This window comes from Pholcus phalangioides, unplaced genomic scaffold, assembly GCF_987345545.1.
Source record: "Pholcus phalangioides strain wild (caught in Gottingen) unplaced genomic scaffold, Ppha-v1.0 ptg000020l_1, whole genome shotgun sequence".
Lineage (NCBI taxonomy): Eukaryota > Metazoa > Arthropoda > Arachnida > Araneae > Pholcidae > Pholcus > Pholcus phalangioides.
The window spans coordinates 13,957,361-13,978,017 of NW_028301613.1; the positions used below are offsets into that span (position 1 = coordinate 13,957,361).

Sequence of the window (20,657 nt, forward strand, 5' to 3'; positions counted from 1 at the left end):
TTTCTTTTTTCAATACATCAGGTGCTGACCTTCCAACTCTCCGGATTTAGGCGGGCAATTCAACATTTTTTACCCTTCCTCCCACTCTCTGGATTTTGGCAAAAAAGTGGATTTAGAAGAAAAATTTTTTTCTATTTCTTTTAGATCAAAATTTTTTAGATTTTCCCTGAGCTTTCAGGATGTTGCAACATCAATGACTATGGTCGCCGTTAGGGAAAAACCTATTGAGGGCAGCCATGGTTCGTGTAGCATACCTACTTGGTTGAAAACATCACTTCCATTGAGCACAGATATAAAACAAAGTATTGATGGCTGCATTTAAGCAAACTGGCAACAACGTGACTTTGTTTACTTAGCTTTTGTCACAAATCATTATTAGGGAATAGTCTTGGTTGCCAAAATCCCTGTATAATTATTACTGTATTCTATCAACAACAACGTGGCAAAAATCAATAACAGAGATTTGTATACACCTAATTTGCATACACCTCCTTATATGTGATGCCACCGCCTTTTTTTTTTCATTAGCAACTTTATATTTTGAAGTTTGGTTCTTTTTAATTGTTTTCTCTAATTAAATGTCTTCAAAAACAAAATATACGACTGATTTTAAGAGTTTGTATACCCAAGATTATCCATCACTGACAGCATCCATGGCGATTATATTCTTAGGGGGCGATGCAAGACTCACCTGTGTGGGGGCGCTTTTCCTTTGTTGGTTTGGAAAAAGGAAAAGTGTAAATCGTGTCCAGGGGAAATGTACCCCCCTTCCCTTGAGGGTATCTCTGAATTTTTGGATTCCAAAAAGTTGGCACGTCTGCAAATACAGTTTTTGATCAGCCATATTGAACACACCATAAAAATACTTAAAATATGCTTATCACAATGAAAACAAGACCAAAGACTACAGAAAGAAAGGTCATAAAAACAGGGTCCATTTTGTTTTAGAGACAATCACAGCATGTTTAGATGTGATAGATATTAAAATGCTTTTTCATCATGTCTCAAGTAGACAAATAACTTATGAGATTGAATTTCAACCTCAAACGAAACAAGATGGAAAATGGAAGAAAATTTGTGTTGCTTCAGCTCGTGCTAAATGAGCTCTGCAAATTTTTTTCCTGAACACAGATAAAAAAAAAATATATGAAATAACTACAGTTTTTTGCTTTTTCTAACCATATTACAATTTTTATTGTGTTACACTTTTTTCTCTGCAGGCATTCAGCCATTTCACATTTGAGCGTTCTGGGCATGAGCTGATTGTTGTCGATATACAAGGTGTTGGAGATCTTTACACTGATCCACAGATTCACACTGCTTGTGGCAAGGGTTACGGTGATGGCAACCTAGGCACCAGGGGAATGGCACTGTTTTTTCATTCCCACGTTTGTAATAAGATCTGCGAAAGCCTTGGACTCTCTTCATTCGACATGTCTTCGTCTGAAACAGCATTTGGCAGGAAACTATCTGTTTTGCAGGTATGGCTTTTTCTTTTCCTCTGAATATAGTTCAAATACTCATTGAATTTTGATTTGTGTGCAAAAAATTTAATGTTTATATAACCGTGCCTAATCTACAGCTTTCAAGCAAGACCCAAGTGCGTGGTACAGAGGATCTCTGCATCAGTCCGTCCTACTTCGAAAGAACCCACTGGAAGGAATTCCTACGCTCCCGTTGTTCGTCCCATGCAAGCAACAGTCCTCCGATGAGTCCATCCTTCATGACTTCGGATTCTGCCAGCAGCAGGATATCCAGCGGTTTTATTTCGGGCAGTTATGAGAGTGATCATGGATATGAAAATGAGAATATCAGAGGAAGGGAAGAAGAGGATGATGATGAAGAGGATGCAGGAATTGGACCAGACTATGGTTCCTTTCAAAACGGTTCTGGAGATTCTGAGAAAGGATCGTTCCAGAGAGGGAAACGACAGAGATGTGAATCAGAATGCAGTGTTGATGTAAGTTCATTTCTGCAACAACAAAAAAAGTGTTTCAGTAACACTGAATAATTAGCTATAAGTCAGTCATTTTGACATTAAGCCTCAAGATATTGGATTTCCAAACTATATTCTTAAGAAAATATTCCATAGTATGCATATTGTGAAGAAGTAGTATAAACACTATTGATGAACCTGTCAAAGGTTGGGGGTGGAGTGCACCCAGGGCCACAACTATACACTTTTTCAGCCAGGGCAAGCATGCATTTTGGAGCCCTCGTGTAATGTAGAAAGGGCAGTTAAAGGGTGAATTCGGTTCTCTCTTTAGTCCAGCATCCAGGGCAACAGACCCGCCTGCTCTCTCCCCCCCCCCCCAGTTGTAGCCCTGGGTACACCCATAATGTCTATATAGCTTTATTAATTTCTAAATTGGTCTGATCATTTTTGTAACAACATAGTTATTTGATCCTCACGGAAATCAAAACTAGACCTGGACCTACAGTTTGGACAAATTCTGATCAATGTTTCTTCAGTGACTCAGGGGTGCTGATAATCTAAGTCGGTGGTTCGTAAAGTGTGCATTATAGCTTCTAGGGGCCATTGCCGACCTTTTTCGAGAGCCTTCCAAATGATCTCTCATGCAGGAGGTAGAAGCTGATTTCTTGCAACAAAAACTAGTAGTTTGTAACTACACTGGAACCAGGAAAAATTTGCGACTGGAAAAAACAGCTAGATTAAAATGGTTTTTTTATTTTTGTGAAAACTTTTAACTTTCTGTAATTATAATCATAAGCGGTTTGTAGTTTCACAGCTGTCAGTGATCGTTTTTTGTCAGTAAAATGCAAAAGTGAGAATTGTGGAAAAAGCTGAAGTGAAGTGAAACATTGCACATTATTGCTCCATAACTTCCTGCATGGATTGAGTTCACTCGATAATTTGGCAGAAATTTTTTTAATCCTAGAGAAAATGATTGTCCACTACAGGTCATCGTTTTCAGGTGGTATAACTAATTTCAATGGAGAAGCATTTTAACTGAGAAGGACTTTTGCCTGACCTCTTCTAATTTTTTTGCCATATGGTTTTCTGATTTGTTGTTTTCTTAATATACGGGGTAAGTAAAAATGAATGACAGGATTTCAAAGCTATTTACTATGCAAAATGTAATTAATGTATTTATTCAAAAAATACGTATAGAAGTATTATAATCAAGTTTTGTTTTGAATGTAGTCCTCACAAATGTTCAATATGGCTCCTTTTGTTATACTGCATACATCAAGTCTATAATGCAATTCTTGCCAAACCTTGTGTGGCATATCTGTATCAATGCTGGTGATAGCAGCTGTGATACATGCTTTTAAATCAGTCGTGGTCGTTGGACCTGAAGGCACATACACACGATCCTTTATGAACCCCCCACAAAAAAAATTGCTCAGAGTAAGATCCGGGGATTGTGGTGGCCAAGGTAACAGTGCTTTGTCTAGGGCAGATACGCGACCAATCCACCATTGTGGTAACGTGTTATTAAGGTGGTTCTGTACTTCAGTCAGAAAATGTGTTGGTGCACCATCCTGTTGCAGAATAAAGCTAGGTAGGCCATCTTGTAATTGTGGCAGAAGCCATAATTGGAGCATATCGAGGTACACAATTCCCATCACGGTGGAAAAAAAAACTGTCCGTAGATCTTTTCACAGGATATTCTGCAAAACACATTAACCTTCGAGGAATCATGTTGGTATTGCACTGTTGCATGTGAATGTTCAGACAGACATGCATTCAGTACAGACATGTTACACAAGGTTTGGCAAAAATTGCATTACAGACTTGATATATGCTGTGTAACAAAAGGAGCGCATGTTGAACATTTGTAAGGACTACATTCAAAACTTTATTATAATACCTCTATACGTATGTTTCTTTTGAATAAATACATTAATTACATTTTGCGTAGTAAAGCTTTGAAATCCTTTCATTCATTTTTGCTTACCCTGTATAATAAAGTTTCCCAGACCCTTCATGGAGGGCAATAGCTAAACTTGACAATGGTCAGTAGAGCCTGTTTGGTGTGCAGTGTGAAACAAAGAGCAAGTCGTTACTAAAAATAAAATTGTCTGTGTGTGGAATATTCTGATTCATAGAAGTCTTTTGTCTTGTCTTCCAACTGGAAACTCGTCTTTTTAAAGAAGAAAAACTGAAGCAGCTTTTGGAAAGAAAATCATGTTGCGCTTAGTTCTCAAACCTTGTAAAAAAATGTAATGAAGCACAGCAAATCTTTTCTTCTGAGCACCTATACAAAGCTAGGGAAGTTTCAACAAACAGAGCTGTTGGGTTCTTTGAATTCGCAGCTACCAACAACAGTAAAAGCTACAATGTTACAACATCGTTGTCCTCTGGATCCCAAAAGAGGGATTTCCAGCGAAAGACTGAGCAGCAACAACAACTAATGTGTGTTAGGATAATCCTAGGAAGCAAGAACATCATGGTCCAGTTGCAGAATATTTGATTATATTGTACAGACAAGATGATTTCGTAAATATAGTAAGATTCAAGATGAGAGTTGAGATTCAAGAGGCATCATAAACAGTACTATGTTTTTAGCTGATAAAATTATTACTGTGCTGAGTGTTATCAGCAGCAGTCAGGAAAAAAAAGTTACACTATCAAATGAAGAAGGATGATAATTTTGATCTAAATCAACACGAGTCCTCAAATGACAAAATGACTATGAACATGATTGCTGACTTGGGGTTAGCAAGTTTTATAATGCTGTACAGAAGGACTACCTTTTGATTCTGTTTCTCGTAGAGTCTGTCTCTTAGACAGGTTTCACTGCATTCAGCATATTTTCTTGCCTTGGGGAAACACCTGTTCAGATCCTTGTGAGGTGATAACCACCACATGTCAAATGCACTGCCCCCCCCCCCCAAGATTAAATAATAGTTCTCTTCTTTTTTTTTTTTAATAAAATTAATTTCAAAGTTTAGTGGAAAAGTCAGAGAACCTAATATATTTACGATCATGTGTGCAGGAGAAGGAGATTTTAGAGTTTCAAGAGCTAGTTGCCCGCAAGTCCAGACCTTCGTGCGTCCACCATGAAGTACAGCTTCGCAAGTTGCAAGAGGATGGCTATAAGCGTTCCGGAAGATCAGTCTTGGGACAGGTATGAGAAGGGTTCAAAAAAAGCTCCATAACTGTTTGAAAGTTGCCTTGTCCATTTCTGTCAGTTTTACTTGTTCATGTTGTAGTTGTGAACTAGAATTTACGATTCATCAATCAACTCATTTTGTTTACATTCTAGATACACATGGACTTGGCAAAATACTATGAGCTGGGCAGATTTTCGGAAGGCTCAGATGATTACGACCATGATTCCGCTTTCCATCACCTCAAACATGCGGCCAGCTGCGGCAATCTCGAAGCTGTTATTGTTATGGCAAGAATTCACCTGCAGCTGCCTCACGACCTGCTCACTGCTATTGCTGTCAATGTATGTGCCATTTTGATATATGTTCTGTTTTGAAGATATGTTCTGTTGTCATTATTTGTTTACATAGGTGCCAATGCTTATTATTTCCCCAGAAGCCTTCTGATTTTTGTACTGATTGTATCTGATTTTTGGTCGGAAATCAGATTCTTCAGATTTTTCGTATCTTCATGGAAAGATCCCTAAAAGTCCTCTAATTGTTTTTTGTTTTAATGGAAAATCTCTAAAGAAAATATTCCTTCAGTGTTTGCTATTCTAGGCTGACCACATTTTCTTAGGAAAAATATGGAAAATCGCAGGATTTCAAGAAAGAAAAATCGGTAATTGTTGCTAAATATGATCCCAAAAGCAAGCAAAGTTGCCAATTATTGTTAAAAAATCCGGACCCCAAAAAATGCATCCCGCAAAAATGGGCTTTATATATGGTCATCCATTGCAGATCCAAGAAAAAAAATCCCTTTGTTTTCCCTTTTATTTTTGTCACATGTTTCCTTTGTGAAGTATGTCATCACATGATAAACTACAGATTTTTCAAGTATGCGATTTGGCATCTATGTGTTTATGTTTAACGCATATTATTATTGCATCAAAATGTAATCGCAGGAAACCTTTCCACCCATGCCCATAGAAAATATAACAGACATTTTTTTAATGGTGAATTGCAGAAAATTTAAGATTCTTCTGCTTAATGTTTGCCTTGTTATTTATGTAAATAAGCACAAGAGCAATAATTTATGAACTTTAAATGGTTGCTTAATCTTTCGAGGCACTTTTGTGGCAACTCTGAAGGGCTGTGACCTCACTGATTGAGAATCACAACTTTATTACTTTGCTCAATATTATTTTTTATTCTTAAAATATTTTGTGGCATTCCTGCCCTATCTCACGGCAGACCTTTTTAGAAATCATCAGGGATCATTGCTCTATAGGCTCTCTCTTTCTGTACAGACAAGTGGAACATTTATGTTGTGATAAATTTAAATTCTGCATACCATAGAGTCCTGGCAACTTGCAGCAGGCAGACAGGGTTTGAAACTAAAGACTAAAATTACCGATAATTTTTTGATTACTCTGTTAATTTACTTCAAAATCAATGTGGGGGGGGGGGTTGAGTCTGCGCCAAAAATCCCAACCTGTCAGCCAGCTGTACTTCAAATATGTGAGTGCGCCATGATGTACAGAACTGTTTGCATCAGGTTTCTTCAAACTGTCACACAGTGTGGGCCAAGATGTCAGTGTCAATAGACCCTATGCACAGCCAAGTTATACTAATCATATATTATATAGCTATTTTAATTGTCATAAAGCTAAGAATCAGTTGATTATATGTTTTAAGACTACAGGGTCATGTGGTATTGGCCTCAAAAATGATTTTGTTAACGATTTTCTTATCTTATGGCTCACAGAGTGTGGCCCACAAGCCTGATTATTGAATATGGCCGGTATTCAGTGGTGTATGTCTAATTGACTGGTTCTTTGCTACATTTGAGTTTGTGACCTTCATAGTGATTCTGTGGCACTCAGCTGTGTTTTCACTGTTTAGAGTTCACTACTGAGAGAAGTTTGATTTATTTATTTTTTATATAGGTCTCTGAAGAAAATACAGACTTTGGCATAGAATATCTCACTCAAGCTGCTTATGCCGGGGACCGTGCATCGATGATCATTCTAGCAAAATTTTATGAAACTGGTGAAAATGTGAGGTATGTCTGTCTACAGATAAGCCACATAAATGATAGGTACATGCTTTGCTCAACTTCCCTCTTACGAAAATCGTGCAGAATTTCTGAAACGAGTCTTTTTGATGCAGATGTAGTTACACTGATTTATGTTAACTCCCGGCACTTTGTTGTGTACTACTGCTCTCATTTTGTAAGACCGATTTTTCAGTTTATCGTGAATGCAACACAATAAATAAAAAGTCTTAACAGAATTCCAGATTATAGAGTGTCAGACAGTGTAGCCTCTACTGTATTATTCAGGGTTTCTTAAAGTATAAAGTCTATCAATGTGGTAGTGTGGAAGGGGGGAGGGATGCAGTAGCCGTTAACTGGATTGAGATTATCAATTGAAAATTATTTCACAGAAAAGAAATATTGATATTTACGTGCAGAATTGGTCTTGAAATTTGCATTATTTCATTTGTTTCCCTATTTTCTACATTTTCCTGCATGAATTTGTAATTTTTTTTATTTTCGTCTGCAATTTACATAAATATAGGGAGATATCTTGGAACCAGTCTGTGTATTGGTACGAAAGAGCACTGACGACCGAGGAAGTGGACGAAGGAGGCGAGTATGACAACTGCATCGATGATCCCAGCTACGAACTGCTGAGTAGACAAGCTGAACTATATTGCAAAGGTGGCTACGGCTTAACTAAAGACCTGGCCAAAGCTGGTAAGCGAATAATCAAAATGTCACAAATTTTCTCGCTTTCTTTTATATTAACATAAGCATTAAACACAAATACACATTTTTTTTCCACCTTCTGAAAATGGAGCCAGTTTTCCATGATAAGCAATTTAATAACCTTGAATTTTTGCATTCGCTTGCAGAAATCCCCCTCCAGAAGCATATGAAGTGTTGTGACAAGAATATGGGGGGGGAAGAGAATGTTTTATCACTATCAACTGAATTTTTGTGATTCAGATACTTTCAAGGAAGAATGTTTCTTTTCAAAGCACTTATTAGTAACAGGTTGTTACCACAGTAAGAGAACGACATCATGATGAAGACAGCTGTTGCCATTGTTTGAGGAGATTGTTGAATAGCAGTGAATGGATTGGTATAGGCGTTAAACCTATTTTGTGGCAGTGCATTTCACAAGTCCGTCCATTATTAATCGACGATCAAACAATGGCAGCAAATTTGTAGTACCGTTCACGGTGCTAGCAGGAACATCTGGTTCATCTCGCTTCTTAATGATACATGTCTATCCATAAAGCGTAGGAATCACTGAAATGCTATTTGTTGCAGTAAAACAAATTTCATTGTTATGTATTGCTCTTTACAAACATGCTCTTTTTTCCTTGGGAAGTAAATTTGTTTAATTATTTAATAATTAAATGTTTAAAATTTAATCTGTGTTTTTTCCTTAGAGCTATTGGCAAATATCTGCTGCCAACTTTATGGATTTAGCCCAGCAATGCCAGATTTCACAAGGATTACAGGGCTTCTGGATTATGAATTAATATTCACAGATTTCAATTACCATCAACGTGGAAAAACTTGAGAAATCAAGAAAAAAAATTTTGACTTTGCTGTTTTCCGCTGCCTTTCTTTAAAAAGCGACTCTACCCCAGTTCATATTGAAATGGCTCTTTCAAAATCTCATCACCTGAACGGTATCCTGTATGAACAGTGTTCAAAGCTGTTCAAATCTACAACCATAAACAAACTTGGCAGCCCATTCTCATTGAAAGTGGTTTTTTTTTAATATGTGTTTGATTGTTAGCCAGCTGGTAGAACAATTAAACAGGTATTTTTATGCTGGCCATATTTTCATATCAAAAATTATAGAAAATACGGGACATCACTAGTTGTTGGCAAAAATCCTAATTGCTGATGGAAGGGAATTTGAGGGTTTCTATCAATCTGTTAATTAGAATGATTTCACAGAAAAAATGTTTAACATAACAAAAATATTGTATAAATGTCATTCAAGGAAGCATCGTTGGAAAAAATGGAAATGCCTTTAGAATAGTCTGAGAGCGAATGATGATACAGGAATGTCCCATGAAACATGTTTAATATGTTCACCTTATGATTAGCCTACTTCTTAGGTTAGTTCTTAATATGACCATAAAAAAATTTTGCATTCAAAAGTATGTTTGCCAGATTTTTAAGTGAATTACAGGATTTTCATAAAGTTACAAAGTTACAGGATTTTAACGTTCTGAAGATTAGCAAGCCTGTCTATGTCGTCCAGGCACTAATCCGGGGCAGTATGTCATGGAGCGTAAATTAGTGGGGAAAACTGTAAATATAATACATATTTTTGGGGAACAGAACCATTATTTTCCATTTTGTGTTTACTGGTCTTGGGGAAGGTAATCACTTCATCCCCCTTTCACACATGGATCCACACCTGATATAATCTGTGTTTTTGAAAATAAATTCATAAATTTGTTTCCCAATCTATTATATACAGTTGAACCCTGACGTCAATCTCGCTTGACATCAGAAATTTTCTGTGAGTGAATCTTCCATGCATAGGTAGGCATTAAAACTTACGACAGTGTAAACTGTGATTTGATATAACATCAAACTTGTTATAGCACTATAATTCTGCGAATTACAATATTGTGGTGTGATATCAGGTGATTTGACTGTAGTTATCTGATTGAATTTTTTTATTGTTTCCCAAGAATATGAACTGACTTCTCTGTGACAGAAGGTTCCGCCACAAACGTTCAAAAACATATAATTCAATTCGATTTTTGTAGTTTACTCAATAATTTTGCACATTGTGATTAATTTGATCTTTCATTGTTTCAGCGGAACTATATCAAGCAGCAGCAGAATGCGCCATGTCGTGCATGAAGGGAAAACTGGCCAACAACTATTACATGAAGGCAGAGGCTGCTCTCTCAGAATGTGGCGATTGATCCTGCAATGAAATATCAAAGTTTTTCCTCCCTCCCCCCCCCCCCTTTTTTTTTCAAATTGTATTTGTTTATTTAGTTTGTGTTTCAAACATATACCCGATAGTGATGATTTTTGTCCTATTATAACCATACATTGATAATGTTAAAGATCATTCAGAATTTGTCAAGTTATTTCTGATATTGTGTTTTTCCATTATTACTGAAAGTCTGAATCATCTTTAGCTTTGATATTATTTTGCTTTCGTTACCCCCCCCCCACCCCCTGTTATTGTGATTTTGATTATTTTACTTTTTTCGTATAATATATGCATAAGTTGACCGATTTTTTTCCCCTCTGGTGATTGTATATACATGGTTTTTGTAGAGTAATGAAGTACCGCATATGCTCGGGAATGGATAGGTCCACTTTCCTAGATTTTTCTGCAGAAGATTTCTTTTTTAAAAAAGACAGTAGCACCTTATTTATCAAAGAGCAAGAAAATTAGTTTGTGTCAAACGTAATTTCTTTCGGGCGATGAATTCTAGAAGGGTATCTTTTTGAGAAAGCATACCCAAATACCTAACGTGACTTCATTGCTAGTTTGGAAATGATCTTTCAAGATGAAATTTCTTGCAAGAAAAAAGAAACCTGTGCATTAACTCTCAAGCATTTTCTGTACTTAATTTCTCTATCAGTGTACATATCTGGGTGTATCAATTTACTCTTTCGATGTTAACACTTATCTCAACTGTGGGTTCTAGTTTTTTTTCCAGTCATTTATTGAATTCGTTTCTCGTAAATCAACAGGGTGCTCTTAAATTCATAATCTAAATGCAAGGGTGATTATAGTAAAAACCAACCAATATTTGTCACATAATTGGAAGGTGCAAAAGTAGTCTGAAATGAAAGATTCGATATTTCACCATTTGCAAAATATCCTTGTTCCTAGCTGGTGTTCTGACTGTCCAGAATCATGTCTGCTTCCCATCAGCTGGTGGTACAGTCCCACTTGTTTTTTATGAGCAGGTTCACAGAGCATGGGATATTGCTCACAGTGAAGTCTTTCACTTTCGCCACTATTACACCTTGGCTATCCCTTACATCTTGTCAGCTTTATTTGCATTCATAAACTGTTCCATCTTATGTGTAGACATAATAGAGAATCTGGAGATGAGATGGCACTCTCCCCTTATATATGCAAAGGTTTTTAACAGCTGTCTGATGCAAAGATGAATTGAAGGGTAATAATGGTAAACATTATAAGTGCCAAAAAAAAAAAAAAATACAAACCCTGTTTTCCATGTTAAAGTGCCAAGTGAGCAATGTTTTATAATGTTATTAATGAGAAAAAGTCTGGTAGTCCTAAGTCAGCGTTTTTCCTCTGAATTCAAGGACTGTAAAATATCTGAGACAATTTGTCTGACCTGTATCTCACAGCATGAGTGGCGTGACCATGCGTCTGTATTTTATGGGACATTTTTGTGCTTTTGTCTGTTCCAGTTTCATACAGTTGTCCATTTTTTTTCACAATGAAGCTTATTCAAATTTCTAATCTTTATTTAGAATGGCGAATGAAGATAACTTTCATAACATATAAATTATACTGTGATTATTATGACTAAAAATACTCTATCTTTTTTATCTTACATATTCTGTCATGTTCAACATTTTTTCCTGCAAATTACATTTCAGTTCACTGTGAGTCCCAGTATGCCCTTCACTTTTCCACTGATTCATACTTTTCAGCGATTTCAGCAACAATTGTCGATTTTGCCAACTTATGGCAACTTTTTTGGTTATAATTGGCACTATCTTGTATTTTGTTGTATTCAGATCACAGTTTTCGGTAATAAAAATTCCCCCCTCCAGCAACGAAAAATGTTTTTATTTCCATGTAATACATCATTTTAGTTTAACGCAATGCTGCAGTCCTTTATTCCCCGACTCTTCAGCAATTTTAGTAAATTTGTCATAAATTGATTTTTTTTTGTTACAATTTACTTTATTTAATATCACGATTTCCAGTGTTTTCTTCGATTAGATTAGAGTTGCCTTAAGCATGAAAGTCTAATTTTTATTTAAACCCATATTACTAATCTCAATTTAAATGTTTTTCATTCAGTTAGATTAAAATAATCAAGTCTGCCTGTGAACCACCTGACCTGTGTCATCGTCGTGGACCATAGGTTGAGAAACCCTGCTCTAAGTGTTTCAAAAGAGCGTGTAAGGAGATTGCAAATGCGAACGTCCCTACAATCTGCAAAAGAAAACAGATTTTTTTCTCCTTTTGGTACTTACATTGTTTACCACTTTTACCCTTCAATTCAGGAAAGAAAATTCAATCGCCTCAGTAGGGGGAATCAAACCACCATCCTCTCGTAATCCGGGTGAGCAAGCTTGGCGGTTGAATTTTCTTTCCTTGCATCAGCCAGTTGTTGAAACCTTTTTATAACAGATAATGCTGGGGTTTGGGCCATGCTGCCTTGTTTGAGCTCTTTTTCAGTACCAGGGCATATTCTTGATGGATATTTGTGAGTTTAGTTTGTGTATATTATCATCCTTTTGCATTTTTCCCATGAATTTAGGGACATTCTGTATAAGGGGTCGGACGCGGAACTGAAACATGAAATCTGAAAATTAAGTTGATTAGCTGTTATGGTGTCTGACATTCCTTTTTTTTTCTTTTTCTTTTTTAATATAAGGTATTCAATCTTGGCAACAAACCAATATGAATGCAATAAAATGGTTGAGAACAATTTCAACCTTCCCCATTCGTGAAATAGTCAACAGTGGATTGAGTTCGCTTTTTATCTCCTCGAAACCCTCGACTATACTATGTAATGGCTGTAGTTTCACAGTCAGCAATATTAAACTCTCTTGCTCTTCCTATAATTTCGAATGTTGCCCAATGTAGGTTTTGTTGCCCCTTGGAAGTGGCACTAGAATGAACTAGGAGAGAGCTCAGCATCATTGCTTTTCTGTATACGCGTCAGTAGTTTTCAACTGCCTTTCGAACATCATGCTGTGTATTTATCTTGACATGAAGTCTATTCATCCGCAAATTTAAGCTTGGTATAAAAGAACTGCTTTAAAGAAATTTGTGAAACTTTGACGCATCTCGTAGTATGCAACCATGTAAAGTGATGACACATGAGCATGTTAGTCTCATTGTTCAACCCCTAATTTACGTTCAGTGTAATGTAATTAATATGCTTGAATGAATATACGTGTATATATATCAGAAATGTGATGTGTCTAAACTCACATATGTATTCGTTCAACCTGCTCGTTTCTTCGTGAATATGATGTATTATATATGTATCGATATTGTGATAGAATATACCCAATGGGATATTTAAAAAAAAAGTGTGATATTATCAAGTCTTAGATATTTTGATTTTGTGCAAATGTCTTGGCGCATTTGCCAAGTTTTTCCCGGTTTTGTGTTCAATATTTAATTAGCCTTTTAATTTCTGTTATCAATTCTGTCAAATTATCTGCGTCATGATTATTTTGAGTTTTGATCGATGCTTTCTAGGATTTTCGTGTAATTTTTATTTCAAAAGAATTGAACATTTTATACCTTCCATTAATGTCTTTAAAAATGCACAAATTTGACTGTACAGTATTATGACGCAGAAATGTGGGGAGGTGGGTAAACAATGAAAAAAATGGTGCCTCTGGTGTGATAATCGTTTTTCAATCAGTCTATCAATCGATTTTTTAAAAAAAATTGTTATAGTTCATTTTCCAAAAAACTAAAATTTTAACATTTTTTTCATATTTTGCTTGATGCTATCATATATTTAGTCATTTTTTTATGCTGTTGCCAATTTTAGTTTGTTTTATTTTTTACTAGTTATGTTTGATGTTTTTTTGTTTATTTTGATTTTGAGTCAACGTTTTAGTTTTTAGTTTCGAATGTGAGGGTTGGTTTTTTTTAAATATAACTGGCAACTATGTTTCGTCAAATTTTGACATTTCAAAGCACGGGGTGGTCCAGAAATCCTGACATGATTTGGAAAACACTTTATTTTAAAAAAGCTGTTGAAGATAGAGATGAACGGTTTAAAGCATTTGAAAGAAAAGGCTTCAATTTTTTTTCCTTACTATGACATTTCTACACCTTTAGTGGGGCAGAGGATGTATCAAGCCTATATAACATTTCTTTGTAACATGGAAGTGTTAACAAGCAATATTCCTTGTACGATGCGTTGTCGTTTAAATTTTTCACTTTAGTGGCATAAATTTGGCCTTCAATGGATCCCCAAAAGAAAAAAAATCCAACGGCATGATGTCCGTTGACCTAGGTGGCCATGGGATTGGGCCACTGACCAATCCAGCATTCTGGGAAGACAGTGTCCAAGTGATTAGAGCTTTGAAGAAAAGATTCATGCACTCCCTCAATGCCGGCTTCAGAAAGCCACACCTTGCTTTAGCCAAAACACTACTGGTCGCCTGAAAATTCTTTCCCACTTTCGAATGCTATTCAGAGTATAGATGGTTTTCTATCATGTCTCTTTTGAAATTGTGTTGGACTTGAATGAAAGATTTAGTTTAAAAAAACAACTTCACCCACATAAAGTTTTCCTTGCACATTCGCCATTACAACTGTGCTATTCATAGCCATCATAACCGTTCATGCTGCGGCATCTATTAGATGTAATTAAAGGTAATTGAGAAGAAAACAAACTTTGAAACGTTCTCTTTCAAATGCTTCAAATTGTTTGTGTCTATCTTTCATGGCTTTTTTTTTTTTTTGTCAAAATCATGTGAATTTGTGAGTCAGTGATTGCTATGCAAGTGAGCGGTCAAGTTAGACAAAAATCATGTCAGTGACCCAGAAGTTTGATCACTAGCTCGCCCGTTCTCTCATTCACACAGCCATTTTCTCACATACACTTGGCAATGGCCTGTTTTCAATCAGTTTTCCAGACGGGCTCTCTACTGGAGCAAAATGTAGTCACAGGCATTCTACGAAACATGTTGCCTACAAAGTGGAAGCCTTTGGCACTTCCTAATGTGTTGATAGAGTTAGTACAGCAATTTTTGACCAGGGAAATGCCTGCAATTACTTCAATGCCGATTGGCACTTTATTTTTGTTATAGCAAATCAATGCTTACTGTATGCACTCAGGGGTCCTTCACTGAAAGCTTTCACACAGATTGTTCTGTAGTGGCCCCTCTGCAAGCTTCTTTGAGTCCTTGTTGGCACTGTCGTATTTCTTTACCACTTCCAGCGCGCCCAATGTTTGGTCTCTCTCTGTCGAGCTCCTGTTTCGAATACATGTGGACACTGTAGGCCACTTAATTAGGCTGCTCGCTCTCAATAGCCTGTATTCTTGTCTTCACAGCACACATGAGTAGAGCCGGAATGAAATACAGCAATGTTCATCAATCTGCACTCGCCAGAAAACCGCTTTTGTCAAATGTTGAGGGAACTGCAAAGACCCTGTTGGCTGTATTAGACCCACTCACTACATTTTCGCTCTTTTGTTTTGCCACAAATCCTATTGGCCGTTTAGCATCTCCTGGTGGTCCACCCTTTTGCAAACCATTATTCTACAGCAGTGTTGCCATTATTAAAAGAAAAACAAAACTAACCCTCCCATGTGTACGTATGATATATATATTTTTTTCCATTAAACCATTGAGATGTTTTTTCTTCCCAGTGATGCTTTCATTACTTTGTGAGAGCGTTGTGTGTGGATATTATTTAGGAATTTTGTGAGAAGTCTGATATCGATGGCAAGGCATTTTTCTCAGTGAATTGAATTACTATGTACATAGTCTTGTCTGGTTATTATGGAAGGTATGCCACTGAAACAGCTATTTGTTGTTTCATTACTTTTTTTTTCGCCTGCGCCATCGTCTCTTGAAATGTAATTGAAACATCTGATAGTTGCTCAAGTTCCGATTTGAGTTGTAGTGGGGAAAATGAATAGTGCGGGAAAAAAGATTATGCTTTAGTGTGTATATATCATTATAATTCTTATGGTGTTTGATGAAATAAGTAGATCTGATTGTCTCAATATCATAGCAATATCAGTTCTTTGTTCAATCATCACTGTATTTAATTTTTTTGAGATATTCGACTGTATTTGTATTGATTGCTTGTGATTATGTAATTGACTTGATATTCAGAAAATGTGAATTTTGTAACATGCCTGTTGCTGTAACGCAACAATTTATCGATTTATTTCTTCTTTTTTTTCATTTGTGTTTGTGAACTATATTTTCAAGGATTTTCAAATGCATGTGTGTGTCAATTTTGATTTTTTTTCCCCTATGTTGATTGTCTGAGGCCATTGATGTTGTTTTCTGCTTGCTGCAACGTTCTCTCCAGATCGAGTACATGCTGTTGCCGACCGTTCTGGGAGTCTGACTATCAATTAAGTGTTTTTCTGATGATTGTTTTTGTGATTAAGGATGATGTGACATTTTTTTGCGATGATGGATTGCATAACATGTTTTTGCTATGGTCGATACCCGACATGGTTTTGTAATGATCGAATATGTGAAATGTTTTTGCGATGATCGAATATTAGACATGTTTTCGCGATGAACAATGCCACAACATGTTTCTATTATGATTGATGACATGTTTTTGTGATGATTTCTGCCACAGCATGTTTTTGCAATAATCGAATATGCTACATGTTTTTCCTGTGGTCAATGCGGCATGTTTCTACAATGATTGATGAAACGGCACTTTTTTGCAATTTGTTGCATTTATTGTAGCAATATGTTTGAAATATTCTAATCTAATACCAGTGGTTGTTTGTTGCCGTAGAGTTTGTATTGCCATAATTTGAATGCAGAGCTTTCGGCTGTATGTTATCCATTCTCAGCTATTCAAGTAGACATTGTGATTGTCAACCAAGATCTCGTTACAATTACAAACTCAAACCACAAATCATGCCATTAAAATTCTTTGAAAAAGAGGTAGTTGAGTTGATGAAGTACTTCAGGATTTGTCTAATGGTCAGAGGATTTATGATTTGTCGCTACACACTTCCATTAATTGAGAAGTGTCTATGATTTCTATTGGAGTCAATCTGATGCCTGACCATTACCCTAATTTTTTTGATGCTATGGATTCGAATACGTAATCCAATGCATCTGATATCATCTTTGCTCTATATGTATGTCATTCTGGGATATCTTGACCAGTTCGAACTGCTGGTGAAAATTTCAGATATCACCAACTACGTTTGAAACAGATAATTGCTTATATGGTCCACACTCATTTTTACAAACATTCGTAAAATCAAATGTTCGTAAATTGGAAAGACATTTAAGGAAATCTCATATTGTTTGAGACTAGACAACTAATTCGTTAGTGTCAGTTTGTAAAATCGAGTGTCGACTGCATGCAAGGATCTCTTCCCCTGAGTTGTGTCTGAAAGATTTGAATCTGGAATTAACGGAACCTCCAATGTTACTACACTGATTTATGATTTTTGTGCTTCACATTATTTGTAGAAGATGCATGAAGAGATGCAGTGATTAAGATTTGTCGCTACATACTCTATTAATTAAAATATTCGTGAAAAATGTGTTACATAATCTTGCCTTTTTGCTACTGTGAGTGATTTGCTATGTCCATACATTTTACTCTGGTGACTGTTATTTCTACAACTAATTAGTGTGGATTCAATGGTTAAAAAAAAAGTCTGGATAATTTCGATGTTTATCTTATCGGAAGATCTATGAAGAAAAGATTTGAAACATAAAAGTTTTCAATTTATAATTGTTGTACATCCAGAAGATTTCATAAAGATGGTGTTTTTTCTGTTACCTACGCAATGATTCCAATGTCCTCTGCTTTATATGTGAATTCCTTTGTGGGATGAAAGGAACTTTTTTTTTTGTCGGTGTCATAAAGATATGTTTGATTAATGCCGAGATTACACTGTAAAAGTTTGTTAAAAGTTATTTTATAAAAGTTGAAAAATGCAACCAATAAGAGTATTGGTAACATTCTAGCAAATGCAATCAATCGCCTTATTGGTTATATTTTTCGAGTTTTATAAATGATTTTTTATAAAACTTCTATAGTGTAATCCTGGCCTAAGAGTTGCTGCAAGATCCAAGAGAAGAAAATGTCGCTCACTGATCTCTGAATGATTAACGTATGTGATTTTTTTTTTTTCAATTATTATTACTGTTAGCTTTGATTTGATTGTTTTTTTAGTTTGTTTTTAAATCAATAAAACTTGTTTTTTTTCTTTACCTGAAGTTCATGCGTTTAAATGCACTTTATCAGATGTACGAGACAGGCTCGGCCAACCTAGGTGGATGAGTATCTCACCTGATACTTAAAACTTGCATACTTAAAACTGTACGAAGGTTTTTAACCACTGGCTGATGCGAAGATATATTTAGGAAAAAGAGAAAACTCAACTGCTCTCGTGGGGAGTCAACCCCACGTCCTTGCCAGGTGAACGCCCTAGACCACTAGACTTTCAACGAATATCTTAATCTTCCCTTGCAGTTTGTGTGCACTTGAACATACGTTGGAGCAGGCAGGTCTGGTGCCCCGGGCACTGGACTAGAAGGGGCGCCGAATTTACCCTTTAACTGCATCTTTTACATGGCAAGGAGCGCCAAAATGCCGGTTTGCCCCGGGTGACAAAGTATCTAGTTGCGGCACTGTCCCTGCGCCCCGAACCGGGGTCACACAGAAGTTCGCACACTTGTTTTGAGTAATAATAATCCTTTAAAGAGGGGACCCTAAGGGAAAGTCTGCCCCGGGGCCACGAAAAGGCCGACTACGGCCTGCCCCAGAGGCAGGAGCGGCTCGAGAAAAAAAAATCTCTGATTGTGCCGGACCTAGTTTTTTCTCGCCCCTCGTGAAAAAATATCTTCTCCATGTGGGACTTATTTTTGGCGCCCCGACCACGCGTTGTTTTGGTCGACAAAGCTCCTCTCCCCCCCCCCCCTTCAACTCTGATGTGACTGCCCAGTGTGGCCGCACTGCCCAGAGGGTGTGAAAGCGCATGCTTTGTTGGATAAAGCAATGAGAATGAGCAGTAAAAGCATGTGGGCGATCGAACGAATGATTTAGATATATGTACGGGTGGGGCATGGGCGGAGATGCGTGGGGGTGGTCAGAGGTGGAGTCGACTGATCTAATGTATATATGAATTGACATCATCACCCAGACTTCCAAGTCCATCTACGCCTATGGGGTGGGGCGTAAGCTGGCTATTATAATAACCCAGAGTGGTGAATCTGAGGAATGATTGATCAAGAAAGCTAGACCAGAATGGCTGAAAGGTAGAGAAACCATAAATCTCCGCCTCTGGGGACAACTTTTCTGTCCCAAGTTCGCTTGGATATAATATCCAGAGCGTAAGTGGAGACTTGAAGGCAGAAACGACGTGAAGAAAATATTGAGGGGCTGAAAGTTGCTGGTCATCCCGTATATACGGTACTCAAGCCAGTACGCAGGAGGGGGGAGGGTGCAATGCATTGTTGTTGTTTTTTTTCAGAAATTATTTGTTCGTTTAATATAGAACCGGCTATGTTTGAATTTCGGACATTGGCCGGCCAGTTCGCGAAGTGGCCGGTTATCTCTGACCAAGGTCGGATAACAAAACACATGATTCGGGATCATCGTCAAGTTTTGGCGTATTTTATCGTGATAATTATGTCCGCGTTAGTTATGGCAACCGCAGTGACGATGCGGTTATAAACTACATGTTTATATAATTATTTTTATAGTTTCTCCAAATCACACTTTTTTTCTCTCTCTTCGAATGGAGCTCTTGCATCAGCACATCGAGCTTTGGCCAGGGATCACCGGCCACTTCACGGAATGGCCGGTGAAAAAGTCCGAATCATTTCTACAATTCGGACTTTGGCCGAAACTCAAACTGGCAAGCCCCGTCACGAATCGGCCGAACTTCGGGCTTTGGCTGTAACACATAAATATATATTAAGCCAACCACACAATGTCTTCCATCATCCCCCCTCGTGCCGTGATCTAGAAATTGAATTCGCAGCGGTCCAACTTACCTTCCCACACCCTCTTGAATAATGTGGTCTTTTGTTAAAAATTTAGTTTTCTTTTCTATAATTACATTAATTATCCACTCATTAATAGTTTAAAAAAATTCTAAACTTCGAAGATATTTGCTAAACTAATTTACATTAAAGAAAAAATGCGGGGGGGGGGGGGGAATGTGTTAACCTTCTATGAACAGTTTTTGTTAATGGCGATTTCAAGTGTAGAATCATTTTTAAATCGGATGATTCTTTCTTAATCACCCTGTATACGAAAATCAAGGACCATACAACTTTCGCTACACTTCCGTCTTGCATAAGTACAGCAAAAAAAAAAAGGTGGTCAGCGGGGACGCCGATAATTTTTTTGGTCAGGGGGGGGGGGGGTCACGCTCGAACATTTCAACCTGATCTCATTTTTATAAGCCCTCTGCTGTTTAGGCCCCCGGGTAGAGAGAGAGAGGCCCATGCGTTAACAACACGGTACTGGGTAGCGAATGGTAGAAGTGGTTGAAAAGCCGTCTTCCGTAGTTTTGGAAATGGCTTCAACTGAGTTCGCATAAATTGTTCTAAAAAAAAATTAGGGTTTTGAAATATCTCATTTGAATACAGGGGCTGGGGCTCGCATTTGAAAATG

The 20,657-nt window shown here is 37.1% G+C and overlaps 1 protein-coding gene across 2 annotated transcripts in view; it reads left to right on the forward strand.

The window, feature by feature from the left end:
* Positions 1-11,277, forward strand: part of LOC149071039 (eukaryotic elongation factor 2 kinase-like) — a 31,014-nt gene extending 19,737 nt beyond the window's left edge. For both annotated transcript variants that reach the window (XM_089248681.1, XM_089248682.1), the window contains 7 exons: positions 1,221-1,481; positions 1,583-1,960; positions 4,965-5,096; positions 5,235-5,423; positions 7,008-7,123; positions 7,641-7,819; positions 9,920-11,277. In XM_089248681.1, coding sequence (XP_089104807.1) covers positions 1,221-1,481; positions 1,583-1,960; positions 4,965-5,096; positions 5,235-5,423; positions 7,008-7,123; positions 7,641-7,819; positions 9,920-10,029 — 1,365 coding nt within the window. In that variant the 3' untranslated portion in view covers positions 10,030-11,277. The remainder of the gene's footprint in view (positions 1-1,220; positions 1,482-1,582; positions 1,961-4,964; positions 5,097-5,234; positions 5,424-7,007; positions 7,124-7,640; positions 7,820-9,919) is intronic.
* The last annotated feature ends 9,380 nt before the right edge of the window (positions 11,278-20,657 follow it).